The following is an 18469-nucleotide window of genomic DNA, read 5'->3' as shown; positions in this document are numbered from 1 at the left end:
CCGTTCCACACCAAAAAAGCAATTCCATTCTCTCTGGCCCTCAGGGGACAGCGCCTGAACACTTCACCCACCTCCCGCCAGAATTATAACCTCCGCCTACACCAGGCCCTGGTTAACCGTGGATATCCCTCCATCCTGGTCACCAAGCAAATATCACGAGCTGCCTCACATACCACTACCACCAAGAAACCTGCTGCCACCAACCCACCTGCACTCATCACCCAATATCATCCCCACCTCAACAAAATCAGGCACACACTGCACTCTCTTCTCCCAATCCTTCACAGTGATCCCGAAACCAAAAACATATTTCCCGACAAACCCAGGGTGGTTTTCAAACGCCCCCCTAACCTCCAAAACATCCTGGTCCACAACACTCCTTCACCACACATCCAACACCCCCCTGCCCATAAATGCAACCGACCCAGGTGCAAGACCTGTCCCATCCTTATCACTTCTCACACCCTCCAGGTGCACAGGTGCACACGGCCACTGGCAAATTTACCCTCCATCCCAAAGGGACCTGCCATGCCTCAAACCTTATCTACATCCTCACCTGCAACATCTGTGGTGATTTTTACCTGGGGGAAACATCAACGGCCCTCAACCTCCGCATCAATAACCACCGCTCCTCCACCCACAACCTTGACTTCACTGTCGCCGTCCACACCAACCACCACAACATCAGTTTCAACGACTGCTTCCGGGTAGCGATCATCCACCTCCTACCCCAACCAGCCAACACCTCTGTTCGCAAAAGATGGGAGAGGGCCTATATATCGGCCATGAGTGCAACCACTCCACCTGGCCTGAACAAGGCCACCCAGTAATGCCCAACCCTCACCCACCCTCCCAACTCATCCTACACACTCACAGTTTACGACGAGCCTGGTGACGAAACAGTGTTTTTTTCGTTCTACGCACCGCTTCTTCTTCAATGGGGACCTGGCAACTCTGCAGGACCCCAACTTCCGGTTCCGTCTTCTGTTTCTTCTCACACCGATGATGCTATAAATTAGCGAAAATTTTGAATTTTCCTACTGTCCGGTGAGTGTTTCCTTTTACCTTATTTGATTTTTATATATATATATATATATATATATATATATATATATATATATGACACGCACATAGACACAGCATGGATAAAAATGAAATGTTTAAAAGAAAAATGCTCTACATTACTGCCAAAGGATGTTAATCACCCATGTCAATTTATTTCATTGATATCTTGCTACACTTCAGTTTGCATGTGTCACAGCACCAATGTGTGCAAACTTAATTCCCTTACTGGTGCAGTTGGTTCTAGCTTTAGGCAATGATAGCAATCAATTAGTTTATTTTATTTTAAAGTTGAAATTATCTCTTCACAAGCAATGTAAAACACTATATTTTTACATCTATGTATGCTTTCCCCATTGATAGTTGCAAACTATAGGGCGTATTGTAAGAAGGGGTGGGACCATGCAGAGCCTGTCGGTGGTGACCAGCCAATGGCAGGAGTGCAACGTTGTATAGTTAGGAAACTGCACCGTGCAAGTTAAATGCCATGTTCTGTATTTCTCGTGTGCACAAGAAGTCTTCATAGTATTCGCCACTTCAAAGTCCACCATAAGATGGGGCAAGGCATTTTGAACCAGACTGTTCAAGTCCCATAAAATTCCGTCGCCACAGCCAGAGTTATTGTTTCCTGAAGAAAGACTAGGAAACAACACATCTCAACACATACACAATGACCCTTTCATTTTCCTTCCATCTGTTGAGTTGTTGTGTCTTGGGAAAATAATGGTCATTAAATTCATCTGACTATGCACAATGACCTTTCATTGTCATAGGCATTCTCGAACACTGTGAGTCTGAGTCAGTCAGTCAGTTTGAGTTCAGCATTTTCATAGCAAGGGCGGTGTAAAATTATTCACTTATTGCTTACTCATACGCCACAAAACCAGTTGTAAAATTATTCACTTATCTCTTACTCATACGCCACAAAAAACAGTTGAGAGAGGAGTATACATGAAGTTGAATATCGATTACAGCAAATTCGCTGTCATTTCCTTCTGCTAGAAGTTAGTTTAGCAAAAGTGCAATAACACTGGCTGCGTATTGGCTGAACTCATGTTGTTCTTTGTAAAACCGTACACGGTATAGTAATCTGGTCACCAATTTACATAAAAATATTTGTATTTTCAAGCTATATACCATGGCAGGTTTCCTCTTATTAAATGTGCATTACAATATAGAGACATCTCCAACACTTAAAACAAAACTATTTTTCTTCTGTTTTACTTATAAGCATGGTTACATCTGGTAGTGAACTGTCACAAGATATATTGAGACTAATAAAGTAATAAAGACCATAGGCCTGCACAGATCCTCTGATTAAAGGGGGGGGGGGGGGAGCAATGCCCTTGCAATAATTAATATATATATTACTGAGGCTGAAATGAAATTATAAGTGTGAAATATGGAATGTTTGGATAACTTTCATTTTCCAGATGAGGGTGGCCCCCACCCCCTCCCTTTTCCGGACATCCATGGATAGTCCAATTACATAAGAAAATATATAATTTTCTTTAAGAGTGTAATATTGCCTCATAATGAAGATAAGATTCCTCTACACTAAATTTCTAAGTCAACTGGCCCTCTTTCTCCCCGCTGACATGCCTATGATAAAGACTTCTGATTTTCCTCATATTCTCAACTGTGTATAATACATTTGTTTTTCATTTTTAAGATAAATACTGTTTTGACAGTCCTGTGCTGTACAATGTGATGTATAATTTCACCAAGAGGGTTAACGCTTCCTCTTTCTGTGATAAGAGCTAAGGACTGTGATGGGCTGCACACACTCCAGGATGTGGTGTAGTAGACAAGACAAGTAGAACCTTCAGAACAGGTTTGTTGGGTAATTATTCATATTTCAACAAACATTTTTATTCATGATTTGGAAAAGAGAGACGCGGTAGTATATAAATACGGAGAAACTAGTACTCACTTTTATCCGCGAAGCTGTTTTTTCTTCTTTTTCGATTAATTTCAGTGGCAAGTTCCAACGAGGATGGTGGCAGTGGCCACTGAAATTAATCGAAAAAGAAGAAAAAACAGCTTCGCGGATAAAAGTGAGTACTAGTTTCTCCGTATTTAAACATTTTTAGTTGCCACTATCTGTTGTTTCTCATTGTTACTTCACTGTGAAGATTGTAAGCTTATTTATTTCGAGGCATGACATCTTTAACACTGCCTAATCTAACCCTGAAGCTCAATATAGTTTCTACCTGTATTTTGTGGGCTGAGGTGATACTACTTTCAACTGATACCAATGCTAATATTTCTCACCGATTCCTACCAATGCTTGAAAATCTGCACAATTTGAAACCGTTCACAATATTTATTAATATTAATATGTAAGTATTTCAGTTTTACTTTAAAATATTAAAATTTTACATCACAATATTAAAATAGTATGACAGATCATAAGTTCTCTAGTTGAAAATGTTGTATATAAAAATAATCACGCTGTACAAATTACAACTTTGCCAGCAATGTGTAAAAAACTACAATGGCAATCACGCTGTACAAATTATAACTTTGACAGCGCTGCAAAGAAAAGTCATATTGGCAATCGCATTGTATAAAATAGAGGAATAGCAGGGTGGAGATATTCTGTGGCTTAGCTTAATGGAAGCGGTGGCTGTAAGTTTATGCGATGCATGTTAATCGGATTGTTTTCTAACAAATTTCAAGCATGTTTGCATGTAAAAATTAATAAAAATCTGAATTTACTAACACCAGACTTGTTTTTGACATTTTTCATGAGTTAGCGTATGTGGTTTAAGCCTGAAAGGTAAAAATCCAAGTAAGGAAGTTGGTCCCCTGCGATTCTCAAGAAGTGCTACGAGAATAGGTAGGCGGTCATAAAAAGATTTGATGAGACTCAGTACGCTGTCTCAAAGATTATTCGTCTAAAGATTATAATGTGAAATATTTTACATTATCATCGCAACTAGTTTGCAAAAACGAAATATGTGATTCCACGATTGTGATAGTGTTCAACTAGTTCTTGTTTGGTGCAAAGTGAATTTAAGTGGTTTTATGTGAAAAATAAGAAATATGGAGCAAATATTGGCTGAATTGCGAGCTATCTCGAAGTCACAAGAGGAACTTAAACAGGAGTTAGGACAAGTGAAAGCAGAATTTAAGAGTGATCTAAAGAATCTAGAAAAAAATATAAGAGCTGATCTGAACATCCGACTGAATGTCATGCAGAAAGATGTGTCCCTATACAGGCAAGAATGCATTTCTAGGAATGAGAAGGTTAGGAGTGAAACCCAGAAAGTTGACATGGAAGTGAGAAAATTGATAGAAGAAAAGGATGAATTGCGTCAGGAACTGGTGGTTGTGAAAAACAAACTTTTTGAACTGGAAGAAAGAATAGAAAACAATCAAGCCAAGACTGTATGGTGTCATCGTCAAGTACAAGTACCAGAGTCTGTCAAAAAGAAGCCTGCATTTTCACCTGTAGATCACCAGGAATCTACTGAAGAGCCATCAGAAGCTGAAGAATGGTTTAATTTTATTGCTGGTAAATCCCAAACAAGTGAAAATATTCCCATCGAAACTAGTGAATTACAAAATGGTAATGTTTCCCATGAGGTAGAACATTTAGTGGGTATTGTGAACAATACAGTGTTGCCTGTTTTGTCAGGTGTAGCTCAACAAGTTAAAGTTCTACAGAATTCAACTACTACCATGCTCCACAGGTTTCGGGAAAGTGATTCAGATAGTTCACCCAGCACAATTAGCTGTCATTCATCTGGGCTTAAGAGTAGAAAAAAGAATAGGTCTAGGAAAAAGTCTCCCTTAGTAAATGTGAATAATAATGATAGTGTAACAACACTTTTCCCTAATGGAACAAGTAAGAGTGTTTCTAGGTGCAAAGAAAATCAAGTTTCCTCACATGTTACTAAAAGAAATTTCTTGAAGTCAGATCAATTAAATAGGTTTCCGAAATTCTCTGGAGTTTCTAGTGAACTAATCCCATCTGAATTCTTAGATGATGTCGAAGAGAATTTCGAGTTATTTCAAATAGCAGAAACAGATTTTATGACTTATGTACCAACGCTGCTAACAAAGGATGCTAAGCAATGGTACAAGATATCAAAGCAAAAATTTTCAGATTAACAATCATTCAAGATTCAGTTTCTGAATCATTATCAAAATTCTAATTGGAAAACAACAATGCTCACCAAAATCTTGAATTCCCAGTATCAAAAGTCTGTTCATGGGTCACTGCTAACATTTTTCATGGACCAATGGAAAATTTTGCAGATTGTTCAACCTACCACTGACGAAGCACAAAGGCTAGCTCAAATTGCTACTTTGATGCCTTTCAAAATCAAGGAAATTTTCATTATGAAACCTGTTACAGAGCTGAGTGAAGCCATCACGGTAATAGAAAATTCCGAAGCCCTTAGCAAAACTTCATTACGTGAAAGGCCACAGGCAGTATTTAACAGTAGAACTAAAAACTTTGATAGTAATAGAAACGTAGCAGTTATTCAAACTAAATGTACCGATCAGTCTAAAGACAGAGGTGACAAACTCAAGTGCGAGGTTGTTGATCATTCCAGCACACAGCGTAACTCAAAAAGAAATGTAATCACCAATGCTAATAAGTCTACTTTTTCGGGAAACGAGTAAGTCGCTCATGTCGAGAGGGAGGTGTCATGAGTGTACCTGCTAATCCTCCTTTGCAACAACCCAACTCTAGTAATCTTAATCACACACACAAAAAATTTTACAATTCAGTCAAAACAAATACCGAAGCACAGGTCATTGAACCCTTGTACAATAATGTTCATTTGCTAGGTGATTCCATGATGATCCGCGTTAGCAGAAACCTTGGCAAACTACACTGTTTCATATGATTCACTAGGTAAACGGAACATAGGGTTATGTACTAGCGGCCAAACTATTTCCAACCTATCTCAAAAGATCTGTCCAGATAACAAAGTTGGTAATAAAGTGATGTTGCTTATTGGCACCAATGATTTTTTGAGATATACAGAGCTACACAAAATGAAAAGTGACCTCAAAGGTTTAATACACAAGTTATTACCTTTAACGAATCAGTTAATATTACTCACATTACCACCAATCCCAAAGTTGTTAACTGCTGTCAATCCTGATTTGTGGAGTAAGTGGAGTCAGTGGAATAATTTTCTAATGGAGTTAGGGAATGATGAGAATCTCATTGTAGTGAATATTAGTGATCTGTTTTTGAATGCAGATTCTAGTATAAAACTAGATCTATTTGAAAAACACTTAGGAAATCCAAGGAATGGCCGAATTGATTTAATTCATTGGTCAAAGTCTGGGATGAATGTAGTTTTTGATTTCTTGAAACAAAAAGGTCTGTTCAATGATTTCAATCAAAATGAAATCACAGTCCAGGCAGACATACACCAGTTTAACTCGTTAAACTAGTTACGAGCTCATGTCAAAAAGCAGGTGATGTGAGTGATGGGATAAATCCTGCTATTCATTTTATAAACTTAAGTGAATGTGATAAAATAGATTGCAGTGCAGAAATCAAAAGTTGTAAGCAACCCATAAATACTAATAGCAAGCGTAAACCTTCTGCTCACATAAAAGTAAGAATAAACAATAAGGAATATACTTCTTTACTCGATAGTGGCGCTGAGGTCAGTGTTCTCTCGGAAACCCTGTGGAAGTCTATTTGTACTCAGGCTTCTAAACCACGGCTATTGCCAGTTACGGGAATTAAATTAGTTGACTATACAGGGAAAAGGAAAGACAAACTAATAGGTTCCACTCATTTGAACGTTGAAATTTGTGGACTTTCCTTTTACATTAAATTCCTGGTAGTCAGACATTTAAAAGTAGACATTATTCTCGGTTTAGATGTCCTATACAATATTGATAGTACTTTAGACTTTGTCCAGCGAGGCTTACTCTTGGAATCGAGCGAAGGAAGCAAATTCTCCAAATTTATCGCTGTCTCAAATGAAAGTTGTCCGGAAGAAGAGTTAGATTTCAGACCTTCTGTATCTAACATATCCCCACGGTCATCCTCTCATCCTTCTGATGAAGACTTGTGGAGAAGGGTTAAAGAGTGTGAACATTTAAATGAGTCACAAAGGATAGCTTTATTTCAGTTGTTAAAACAATATAAAACATTGTTTTCTGAATTACCAGGTCTCTGTAACAAGTATACACACACAATAGAACTGGATACTTCCACACCAATAGTTAACAAAAACTATCCAATACCATTAGCATATAGGGATGAAGTTGGCAGGCAAATAGAAGAAATGTTCAACTTAGGCATTATTGAATATTCTGAATCAGAGTACTTATGTCCTCTCCTAGTTGTAGTCAAGCCCGGAGGAGGCATTCGTCTCTGCTTAGACCAAAGAAATATCAACAAACATGTCAAGCTTGAGCAATAATTACATCCTATGAACATAAATGAACTCTTAATGAGTTTCCATGGATGTCAATGTTTGTCCTCCCTAGATTTGGTTAATGCTTTCTGGCAGGTCCCCTTACACCCCAAAGCAAGAAAGTATACTGCTTTCAGTTTTCAGGGAAAACTTTACCAGTTCACAAGGGTAGTGTTTGGATCAATCAATGGAACGTCTGCATTCATTAATGCTCTGACACGAACCTTGGAAGGTACGGAATCTTTTACAGTATGTTATGTAGACGACGTAATTGTCAAAAGCACGTCTTTCGAACAACATCTTTTTCACTTAAGACTTATTTTTGACAAGTTACAAGATGCCAACATGACACTGAGACTGGACAAATGTAGGTTTTGTCAAGTCAAGGTGGAATTTTTAGGGCATTCTATCAGTGCACAGGGTTATGAGAAATCTCCCAAGTATGTTCAAGCCATAAAAGACTTACCTGTCCCTTGCAATATCAAGCAACTGCAGAAAGTCTTGGGAAGTTTCAATTGGCTATCAAAATATGTTAAAGATTATGCCATCATGGCACATCCCTTGTACCAGTTATTGAAAAAAGGCAAAAAGTGGGAATGGGATGAAAGTGCACAATGCTCCTTTGAGTTGTTGAAACAGTCCATTATTGCAGAAACAATGCTTTACCATCCAGATTTGAACAAACCATTCTTTGTTCAAACTGATGGATCAAATATAGGCATTGCAGGATATTGTTTTCAACTGGTAGACAACAACTTGTGTCCGATTGGATTTGTGTCAAGAATTTTGAAACCTTTTGAGAAATCATGTACGTCCACTGAAGTAGAAGTGTTAGCAATACTCTTTACACTGGACAAATTTAAATCACTGTTGTTAGGTAGAAAATTTACTGTTATCACAGATCATAAATCCCTCACGTGGTTAGAATCTGCACACACTTGGAACAATAGGCTGACTAGATGGTTTATTCAAATACAACAGTACTCATTCCATGTCGAGTATTGTAGAGGTAAAGAAAACCTCTTGGCAGACCTGTTGAGCCGATCTTTTAATGACCATGATAATGAACTCATATTCATGAATAACTTTGAGTATCTTGATGAGTCATTAATATGTGATAAAAACAATTTTGTTAATGAACAAAATAGTGATCCGTATTGCAGTGGTGTTAAATCTGTTCTCGCTGGTTGTGAAAGTTCACAACAGAGCAAACATCGAAACTGGAAGAATATATACCTTATTCACAATGATCTACTTACCATCAAAGATTTTCACAATCCAAACCGGATAAGAATATGCGTGCCTCAATCATTAGTAAATCTTGTACTGCACAAGTATCATGATCAAGGTGGTCATTTTGGTACAGACAAGACACTCGGTAAAATTTACCAAATATTTTACTGGCCTCATATGAAAAGAGACACAAAGTCTTACATCACTGATTGTGAAATTTGAATGAAAAATAAACCAGATAAACATCCTCCTAAGTATCTGGAAATCATGCACAAACCCTCAAAACCAGGTGAAATATTATTTATTGATTTACAAGGTCCATTCATACGTTCCTCCAAAGGTGAAAAATATTTACTAACAGTATTAGATTCTGCTAGCCGTTATCTTGTGGCATATCCTATTGGCAATAGTACAGCTTCCATCGTAACTAGAAAACTAACACATTCTTACTTCATCCATTTGGGAATACCAACAATCATTATATGTGACAATGGTCCACAATTTCGTGCAGAACATTTTACAAAAGGTATGCATGCTCTCAATGTAAAAATTTTTTACATACCCAGTTATCATCCAAGTGCTAACTTAGTGGAGAGATATCACCAGGAAATAAATAGATTGATGCGTATATTTTGCAATGGTAAACATAAGCAATGGTCTAGCCATGTTGCTGCCATTTTACATCTGTTAAATAATTCAATTTGTTCCAGTACAGGTTATGCTCCTATAGAACTCAGGCTAAATATTGAACCTCAAAATATCTGTAAAAAAGTACTAACGGATCGCATTCCTGATGTAGAGATGTGGAAAAATAAGCTGCTTATGGCAGAAACATGTAGTTTCAATAAGAGACAAAAACATATTATAAAACAGCATGAAAAACAAGCAACAAAAATTCCAGTAAAGCAAGGCAATCTGATCTTCATAAAACTGCATCCTCAAAGTGACACCATCACTTGCATTATAAAAAAATATTGTAATTTATACCAAGGTCCTTTTGTTTGTATGCAAATTCATGATGATAACACAGTGAAAGCCATATGCTGCAACACTGGAAAAGACATTGCAAATATTTCCGTAAAAAATATCAAAGCTTGGCATTGTTCATTGGACAAACAAAAACTTTGGATAAACAAACTTTTAAGCATGCGTAACGATTTGCAACTTCATGAGTTAGGTTTGGAGCAGTTGCATGATGCTGTCTAAAGATATTTATTAAGAGCATGATAACAAATTGTAAATTATAGTGGTACCATATTTGTGATATGTGGAGTTTGTGCATACATGTTGTCTATTGCATGTTATGAATGTATGCATGCTAATTTATGTATGCGAGATGTATATGTTATGATTTTATCTCTGCATGCAAATTGTACATGATGTGTTTTCTTTTTTTTTTACTGATGCATGTAAACTGCACGTGTGTTGTTTTGTGTTTATGCATGAAAATTGTACAAATTTGGTTCTGCGATTATGCATACACACTCTACATATGTGTATTCTGTTTTGTGTTTATGCATGTTAAGTTATTTAATATATGAATCTGATATTTTGTCATAATCTTACATGTTATATCTTTGTTTATGTGGTGTTTGTTTTGTAACTAACTTCTTGCATGTAAACAATGTCATAATTTTAGTAATGCATGAAGTATTTGACATTTCTTCTTGATTCTCACTAAGAAAGTCAAATTTCCCAACCCCGGGGAATTTATGACAGATCATAAGTTCTCTAGTTGAAAATGTTGTATATAAAAATAATCACGCTGTACAAATTACAACTTTGCCAGCAATGTGTAAAAAACTACAATGGCAATCACGCTGTACAAATTATAACTTTGACAGCGCTGCAAAGAAAAGTCATATTGGCAATCGCATTGTATAAAATAGAGGAATAGCAGGGTGGAGATATTCTGTGGCTTAGCTTAATGGAAGCGGTGGCTGTAAGTTTATGCGATGCATGTTAATCGGATTGTTTTCTAACAAATTTCAAGCATGTTTGCATGTAAAAATTAATAAAAATCTGAATTTACTAACACCAGACTTGTTTTTGACATTTTTCATGAGTTAGCGTATGTGGTTTAAGCCTGAAAGGTAAAAATCCAAGTAAGGAAGTTGGTCCCCTGCGATTCTCAAGAAGTGCTACGAGAATAGGTAGGCGGTCATAATAGCAATAATTTAATCATAAAATCCATTTTAATACTGATGCAAAATAAATCTTTAAATTTTGAATAATTTCCAGGGTATTTAGACTTAACGAAAGTGTCACGCACAATTTTTGTGGACCTGCAGAATAACCAAACTCCAGAGAATTATCAGTTCAGCCAAAGCATTTAAACTTAAGTAAACAAATGAAGGGCCAGGGGGGAAAACGATGAATGTTCATTCGAGACGATTTGTCAGGAAATGAAAAACAAAGTATTTATTTTCATAAGTACGTTAATATATGCCAAAATAATAATGCGTTTTTCAGGCACTTCTCATCGTTTCCCAACCAAGGCCGTTCTCATTCTTATAGTACAGCTTCTGAACTATCAGATGGCGTTGCAATCTCAAAATGGGCGAAAAATCGACATTCATCGTTTTCCCCCTGGCCCTTCAAATGTAATTAACTTCTTTATACTCAAAAGTACTATGAATTGCAACATTGTAAACTAGAGGGACTGCCTAATCCCTGCCTTTACACAGAAAACAAACCAGATACTTTTTGTACATATATTTATAATGTCAAAAACCCTACCTTTTCTACATACTCTCCGGAAATAATTAAACAGGCACTTCAGTTTTCCTTCTGCCCGATCCAAGGTCTTTTTCTTCATCTTCCAGGTTTGGAACATTCTGAAAAATTAAAGTCATTTGGAAATAATGTTGCCAGATATTGTCAGAATATTAAGTGTGGGCACTGCTTGCCTAGTGACTTTATTCAACACTACATTTAACCAGAAATTACATTCCCACTTTTCAACTGCATATTTCTATACAAAACTAGCTTAAAATGGGAAAAATCTAAACTCAAGGTAAAATTATTTATTTTAATAATAGGATAATGCTTTTATTGCAGGGAGGATACTTGAATATTGTAGCAAATGAGAATATTTTAGTATAGTTACAAATCAATAATGGACTGTGAATGTGAATTTCTTGCCAATTACAATGAAGTACTGACATAAAATTTACTGATGCTGATAAGGGAGTATTTTAATGATAAAAAAAAACTGCAAATGTTCCCTGAAGACCCTGAGTGCCTTATTACCCCCTTAATTTATGTACCCAGGGGCTGCAGTAGGATTTGCCTTAGAAAAAGAAACACCTATTTTGACAGTTACTTTAAAAACAGAGTATATGAATTATATCATAAAATAGCACAAAAAGATTTAAAAAATGGAAGAACTTTGCACTAAATTACTGGGTATTTAGCAAGTTGATAAAACAGTACTTATATCAATAAAGTAGAGTAACCAATAGAGTAACAATTAATCAGACCAATACTGATTAATTGGCCCCAAACCCTACTTTTAAGAAAATCATGCATTACTATCATTGTGAATTGTTCCACAGTGCATCACAATGAATATCACTGATTTCTTACCTGTTAAAATTTATTTCTGGGTACGTTGCAAATTCTGCAGTTTGAGATTTAGAGTTTCTTCTTGGGAATGTGCACAAGAAAGCATTTGCTAACAGACAGGATATCTGCTGCTGGCTTAAGCTTATTGAGGCAGTCTTATTTTGCTCCAGCAAAGGAATTGGTCGTGTGATGAGATTCGGAAGTTGCAGAGCTAATTGGATGATGTCGGGGAGAAGATTTGAAAAGAAGAAATCAGCTTCTGGTTGATCTAATACCTGTAAATTACAAACAACTGTGTTAGTGATAAATACAATTGCAGAGCAAAGATCAATGAAATAATATCAACCTACACATATAACAGTTGGGCTGAAAAGTTCGTAGGCTAACATAGTAAAAAATATTTTTTTTGACAAAATTCGATTTTATTATTCAATATAGTTGCCTTTGAGGGCGATACAACGATTATAGCGGTCATACAATTTTTCGATGCCATTTTTATAGTACGATTTCTCTTTAGCCTCAAAATAGGCCTCAGTTTCGGAGATTACCTCTTCATCAGTGCTAAATTTATTTCCAGCGAGCATTCTTTTAAGGTCTGCAAACAGGAAAAAGTCACTGGGGGCCAGATCTGGAGAATATGGTGGATGGGGAAGCAATTCGTAGTCTAATTCATATAATTTTGCCATCGTTTTCATTGATTTGTGACACGGTGCAATGTCTTGATGAAACAGCACTTTTTTCTTCTTCAAATGGGTCCGTTTTTTCGTGATTTCATCCTTTAAACGCTCCAACAACGCTATGTAATAATCGCTGTTGATGGTCTGGCCCTTTTTGAGGTAATCGATGAATATAATACCATGCGCATCCCAGAATACTAATGCCATAACCTTGCCAGCCGACTGTTGCATCTTTCCACGCTTTGGATTCGGTACATCCCGTGCAGTCCTCTCGGCTGACTGTCGATTGGACTCTGGAGTGTAGTTATGGAGCCATGTTTCATACATTGTAATATATCGACGGAAAAATTCGTGTTTATTACGGTTGAATATTGCTAAACATTGCTCCGAATCATCAAAACGTTGTTGCTTTTGATCGATTGTGAGCATGCGCGGCACCCATTTTGCACACAGCTTTCGCATGTTCAAATATTCATGCACAATATGTCCAACACGTTCCTTTGATACTTTTAAAGTCTCAGCTATCTCGATCAACTTCACTTTACGATCATTTAAAATTATTTTGTGGACTTTTTTGATGTTTTCGTCGGTAACAGCCTCTTTGGGGTGTCCACTGCGTGCATCGTCTTCGATGCTCATTTCGCCTCGTTTAAATTTAGCAAACCACTTCTCAACGGTTGATTTTCCTGGTGCAGAGTCCGATTAATGTTTATCAAGCCAAGCCTTGGCTTCAACAGTATTTTTTTTTCGTCAAAAAGCAATGCTTTATTAACACACGAAATTCTTTTTTATCCATTTTTTCACAATAACAAAAGCTGCTTCACTCACAATGCTATATCTCACGAACTAATTATCCGGCACCTGTGAAATTTATCCACGTATCTTTTGAAGGTTAGTACTAAGTAAAAATCACATGGATTTAATTCTAGTAACGCCATCTATGAGTCAGCCTATGAACTTTTCAGCCCAACTGTTATATGTATATATATTAGGGAAGGCTGATACAGATAAAGTACCAATATAGAATTTACCGATAACAATAACCGATATTCTACCATTCCGATATAAAATTAAATTTTAATTCAATCAATCAATAAAATTAGAAATGGTCCTTGAAGAACCTTTGATTGATTGATTTAGTTTATTTTACTTCGAGTTTTGTGCCTCTTGGCTAATTTGCGAAGATGGGGATGAGTGATGAAATTATGATATTGATGAATGGACATTCACAAACAACCAAGCCCGAGCGGGATTCGAACCCAGGACCCTTGGCATTGCAGCACGATATGCTAACCACTCGACCACAGAAGAACCTGAAATGTCCATTGACCTACTTAATAAATGTGTGTTTTGAGGTGACTGCAGTGCAAAAGAAGTTGAATATTTAGACATTTATATTTTTAGAAAGTTGCAACGTCCTCCAGTTGGACACCAGTTGTCACAAAGTTAGTCCGATGCTAATTTTGTTGGGAACATGAGACTCTTTTATCACTCATCAGGGCTTGCTGGGTAGAAAGAAAACACAACATGGTTTTCAAATTTAACTGCAGTTTCATAATCACATAGATTTCCTATATAATCAAAATGTCCATCAGCTATTCATTGATTTCAAAAAAGCATATGATTCGGTCAAAAGAGATAAATTATATAATATATTAGTAGAGTTTGGAATACCTAAGAAGCTTGTCAGTATGATAAAAATATGCACCAGTGAAACAGAAAGTAAAATTCGTGTGGGTATTAATATGTCTGACAAATTTACAATTCATGATGGGTTAAAACAAGGAGATGCATTATCTCCATTGCTCTTTAATTTTGCCTTAGAATATGCTGTTAGGAAGGTAAACGAAACTAAAGAAGGACTAAAATTAAATGGTGTGACTCAGTTGTTAGCATATGAAGATGATGTAGACTTACTGGGGGATGATGTGAATACAATTAAGAATAATGCTAAAATATTTTTCAAAACTGCTAAAGAGATAGGTTTGGAAGTTAACAAAGAGAAAACTAAATATATGCTTACAGGCCGAAACCAAGTGTTAGGTAATAATCAAAATCTAATTATTGATAACAAATCGTTTGAAACAGTTTCCAAATTCAAATACTTAGGAGTAATATTAACAAATGAAAATTATATTAAAGAGGAAATAAAAAGTAGGCTTAATTCAGGAAATGCATGTTACTTCTCTCTTCATAAACTTTTGTCTTCTCGTTTAATATCTAAGAAACTAAAAGTTAAAATATACAAAACAGTAATATTGCCTGTAGTATTATATGGGTGTGAAACTTGGTCCCTTACATTGAAAGAGGAACATAAATTGAGAGTATTTGAAAATAGGATCCTTAGGAAAATCTTTGGACCTAAAAGGGATGAGGAGACAGGTGAGTGGAGAAGGTTACATAATTTAGAACTACATAATTTGTATTCATGTCCAGACATTATTAGAATAATTAAATCAAGAAGACTTAGGTGGGCAGGCCATGTGGCACGAATGGGAGAGGAAAGAGGAGTTTACAGGATTCTTGTTGGGAAACCTGATGGTAAGAGACCAGTAGGAAGGCCAAGACGAAGATGGAGGGACAACGTCGAGATGGACCTAAGGCAAATCGGTAGGGATGGAAAAGAGTATTTAGATCTTGCTCAAGATAGGGACAGATGGAAGGCCTGTGTTGCTGCAGCCATGAACCTTCGGGTTTAAGAAGGCTAGAGAGTTAGTTAGTTAGATAGATTTCCTATCGTATGTGGACCTACAAGCAATGTACAGATTTTCTTACGTTTCTTTGCTTTTCTGAAGCGAACAATTCTATAACATATCAAATCACAATAACTAAACACAAATGCATATAGATTTAACGTTGGACAAAACAAACGTAAATGCACAAAAGTTTCTGTACTTAATTATTATCTTCGAGTATCGCTAGCAAGAACCGAAATGAATACAAACCAATAACACTTTTCTCGCATTCCTTTCCCCGTTACCACATGCTTATTGATTTCTCACCTTCACATGTTTTTCAACTCAGTTTGTCGTCAGGAGAAAACATTCAGGTGGGTTCACTTCCTCTGCTGAGATGAGAAAGTGACATCAACACGAACAGATTATGACGTATTTCTAAACATATACACAAGTTCCAACCACAACTGTATCAATCTAACTATAGTTGTCTGTGACAGCTTGCACATTATTTGAAGTAACAAACCTTTTAAAAAATCTTAACTTCTTACAAATATAAAACCTTAAACGCTCAGGTTCGTTTCAAAGTGGGGCATGGAGATTATCCATAAAAATTACAACAGAATGGCAAAATTTTGCACTAAATTATAAGATATTTATCGATATATATCGGGATCGATAAAATAATTGGTAATTTTACCGATAGATCTATATCGGCTCGGCTGATACTGATAGAGTACCGATTAATCGGTCCCATCCCTAATATATATAACAGATAATTATGAATATTATAGGTCTGAGCCACTGCCAATGAATGAGTATCAAAAATAGGGCTTAGCTGATACCAATGTAGTGATATCAAAAAGTATTGGTTGGAATTTATTTACTGATACCAGCCGATACTTTTTCGGCATTTTAGTCTTTCTTGGGGCATGCAAAAATGTATCGCGACACTTTTGCGGAGTCTAGTTATTATGGAAACTATGCAAAATTCGACCTTGTTTTTCTTTTTTATGTTGCACCAGTCTTGTATGAAAAGATAAATTTTGTGATCACATAAAATGCTACTAATATTCTGATGTAATTCTTGAATATTTTACAGCAAAATTCTTGGTAAATTGATACACTAATGTTGATCAGTATTTTGAACAACTTTCAATTATTACAATTTTCAAGTATCAGTATTGGTGGGAATCGGTAAGAGTATTGGTTGGATTTTTTTTCACCAATATTGTCCGATACTTACCCAGCATTCAGGTATTCACAGGGTCTGCAAAAATGTCACAACACAACACTTTTGCAGCCTAATTATATCATGGAAATTATGCACAATTTCACATTCAGACATAATTCACTCGCTAATCCTGGCAAGCACAAAACTATTCAAGTTGTTTGACTTCACCAGGTTTTTAAATGTTTGTACAAAATTTTCTGACTTTTCCAAGATCTTTTCACGCCTAAGCCAATTTCCCTAAATTTCCACATTTTTCCAGATCGATTTTGCCACCTGTCTGGTGGCTTTGTCAGGCATGTACTCTCTTCGTTAGTAACAATGCATCATTAGTAGAGCCCGGATTTTTATGTAATATCAAAGTGCAAAATATGTACATAGATATGTAAAAATAATTGATAAAATATGTACCTAAATATGTATTCATGATGGATGCGGTAAACGTGGTTTAAAGTTACTTATGTGAAATTTTGAAATTTCATATTTCCACGTTGCACAATTTAATGGTTATATCCTATTAACTTTGAAGACTTCACAACTTCGAAATTAATAGCATATAACCATTAAATTGTGCAATGTGGAAATACGAAATTTCAAAATTTCACGTAAGTGTTGTATTATCAAAAGGATATGTAGCTAAATATGTAGTATCATAGAATATGTAATATTACTAATAATCGTTTATCCAAGCAATTTCAAGAATTCTGCTAGATATTTATTTTATTTGAACATATTCAACGTAATTTTAAAGATATAAGTTGTTCAAATTAAAATTTGTATCAAATTTATAAACTCAAAGAAGCACAGCAACATGTACATATTTAAGAAACCAATTTTGTCAACTATTAATTACTTTTCATATCCCAAATTATTGTAGACAATGTAAATATGTACGAGAGCTCTTTGTAACTTTCGAAACAAATTGTAAAAAAAAATGTGTCTACAGAAAGAACAATCGAATGAAAATGCATAACTACTTTTGTACTTTTTGTACAAGGGAACATATTGCGTAAATCGCTACGTACAGGAAAGTAGCTTTGTTGTCCACCAATGAAAAGTTTCTACATGCTTTGCCCAAACCTAAAAGTGAAACGAAAATATGTAACCAGAAAGGGGAGGGGAGAGAACTCCAGCATCTTTCTATAAATTACAGTTCCAGTAATTTTTTTTTCGTTTTCAGCCTGTCTTTTGATTTGGCAGTCAATTTTAGGTGACTGTAAGCAGTATGCATCTCATTGATTAGAAAATATAACATCACATGAGATACAAATTTTCTTCATGTTTCAGAGACCAAAAATATAGGAAAAAGGATCAAGATAGGAAAAAATTGCCGAAATATTGTTTTATGTAAAGTAAATTAGCAAATATGTAAAATATGTAATATCCTGGCAAATATGTAACATAAAACTTATGCAAAATGATGCCAGTTACATAATTCGTTGACATTTTTGTGTTCAAGGTATGTATCTAAAAAGGAATAGAATATGTAATTACATAGAAATCCTAGCTCTAATCATTAGGAAATAAAACATTTGAAACAAATTGATTGATTTATTTGGGGTTTTAAGTCAACTTTATGCACAGTAAGGCTAATCTGGACTGGACCTTTAGTTTTTAAAG

The 18469-nt window shown here is 35.8% G+C and overlaps 1 protein-coding gene across 1 annotated transcript in view; it reads right to left on the bottom strand.

Moving 5' to 3' along the window:
- Window positions 1-18469, bottom strand: part of LOC145994840 (poly(ADP-ribose) glycohydrolase-like) — a 59548-nt gene that overhangs the window by 18365 nt on the left and 22714 nt on the right. The window contains exons 6-7 of the mRNA XM_083131209.1: window positions 12288-12541; window positions 11439-11536 (exon numbers count right to left, since the gene is read on the bottom strand). Of these exons, the coding sequence (XP_082987335.1) occupies window positions 11439-11536; window positions 12288-12541 (352 nt within the window). The remainder of the gene's footprint in view (window positions 1-11438; window positions 11537-12287; window positions 12542-18469) is intronic.

This window comes from Lepisma saccharinum, chromosome 11, assembly GCF_977018435.1.
Source record: "Lepisma saccharinum chromosome 11, izLepSacc3.1, whole genome shotgun sequence".
Lineage (NCBI taxonomy): Eukaryota > Metazoa > Arthropoda > Insecta > Zygentoma > Lepismatidae > Lepisma > Lepisma saccharinum.
Note: the sequence above shows the minus strand (reverse complement) of the source record. Positions and strands in the feature narration are given on the sequence as shown.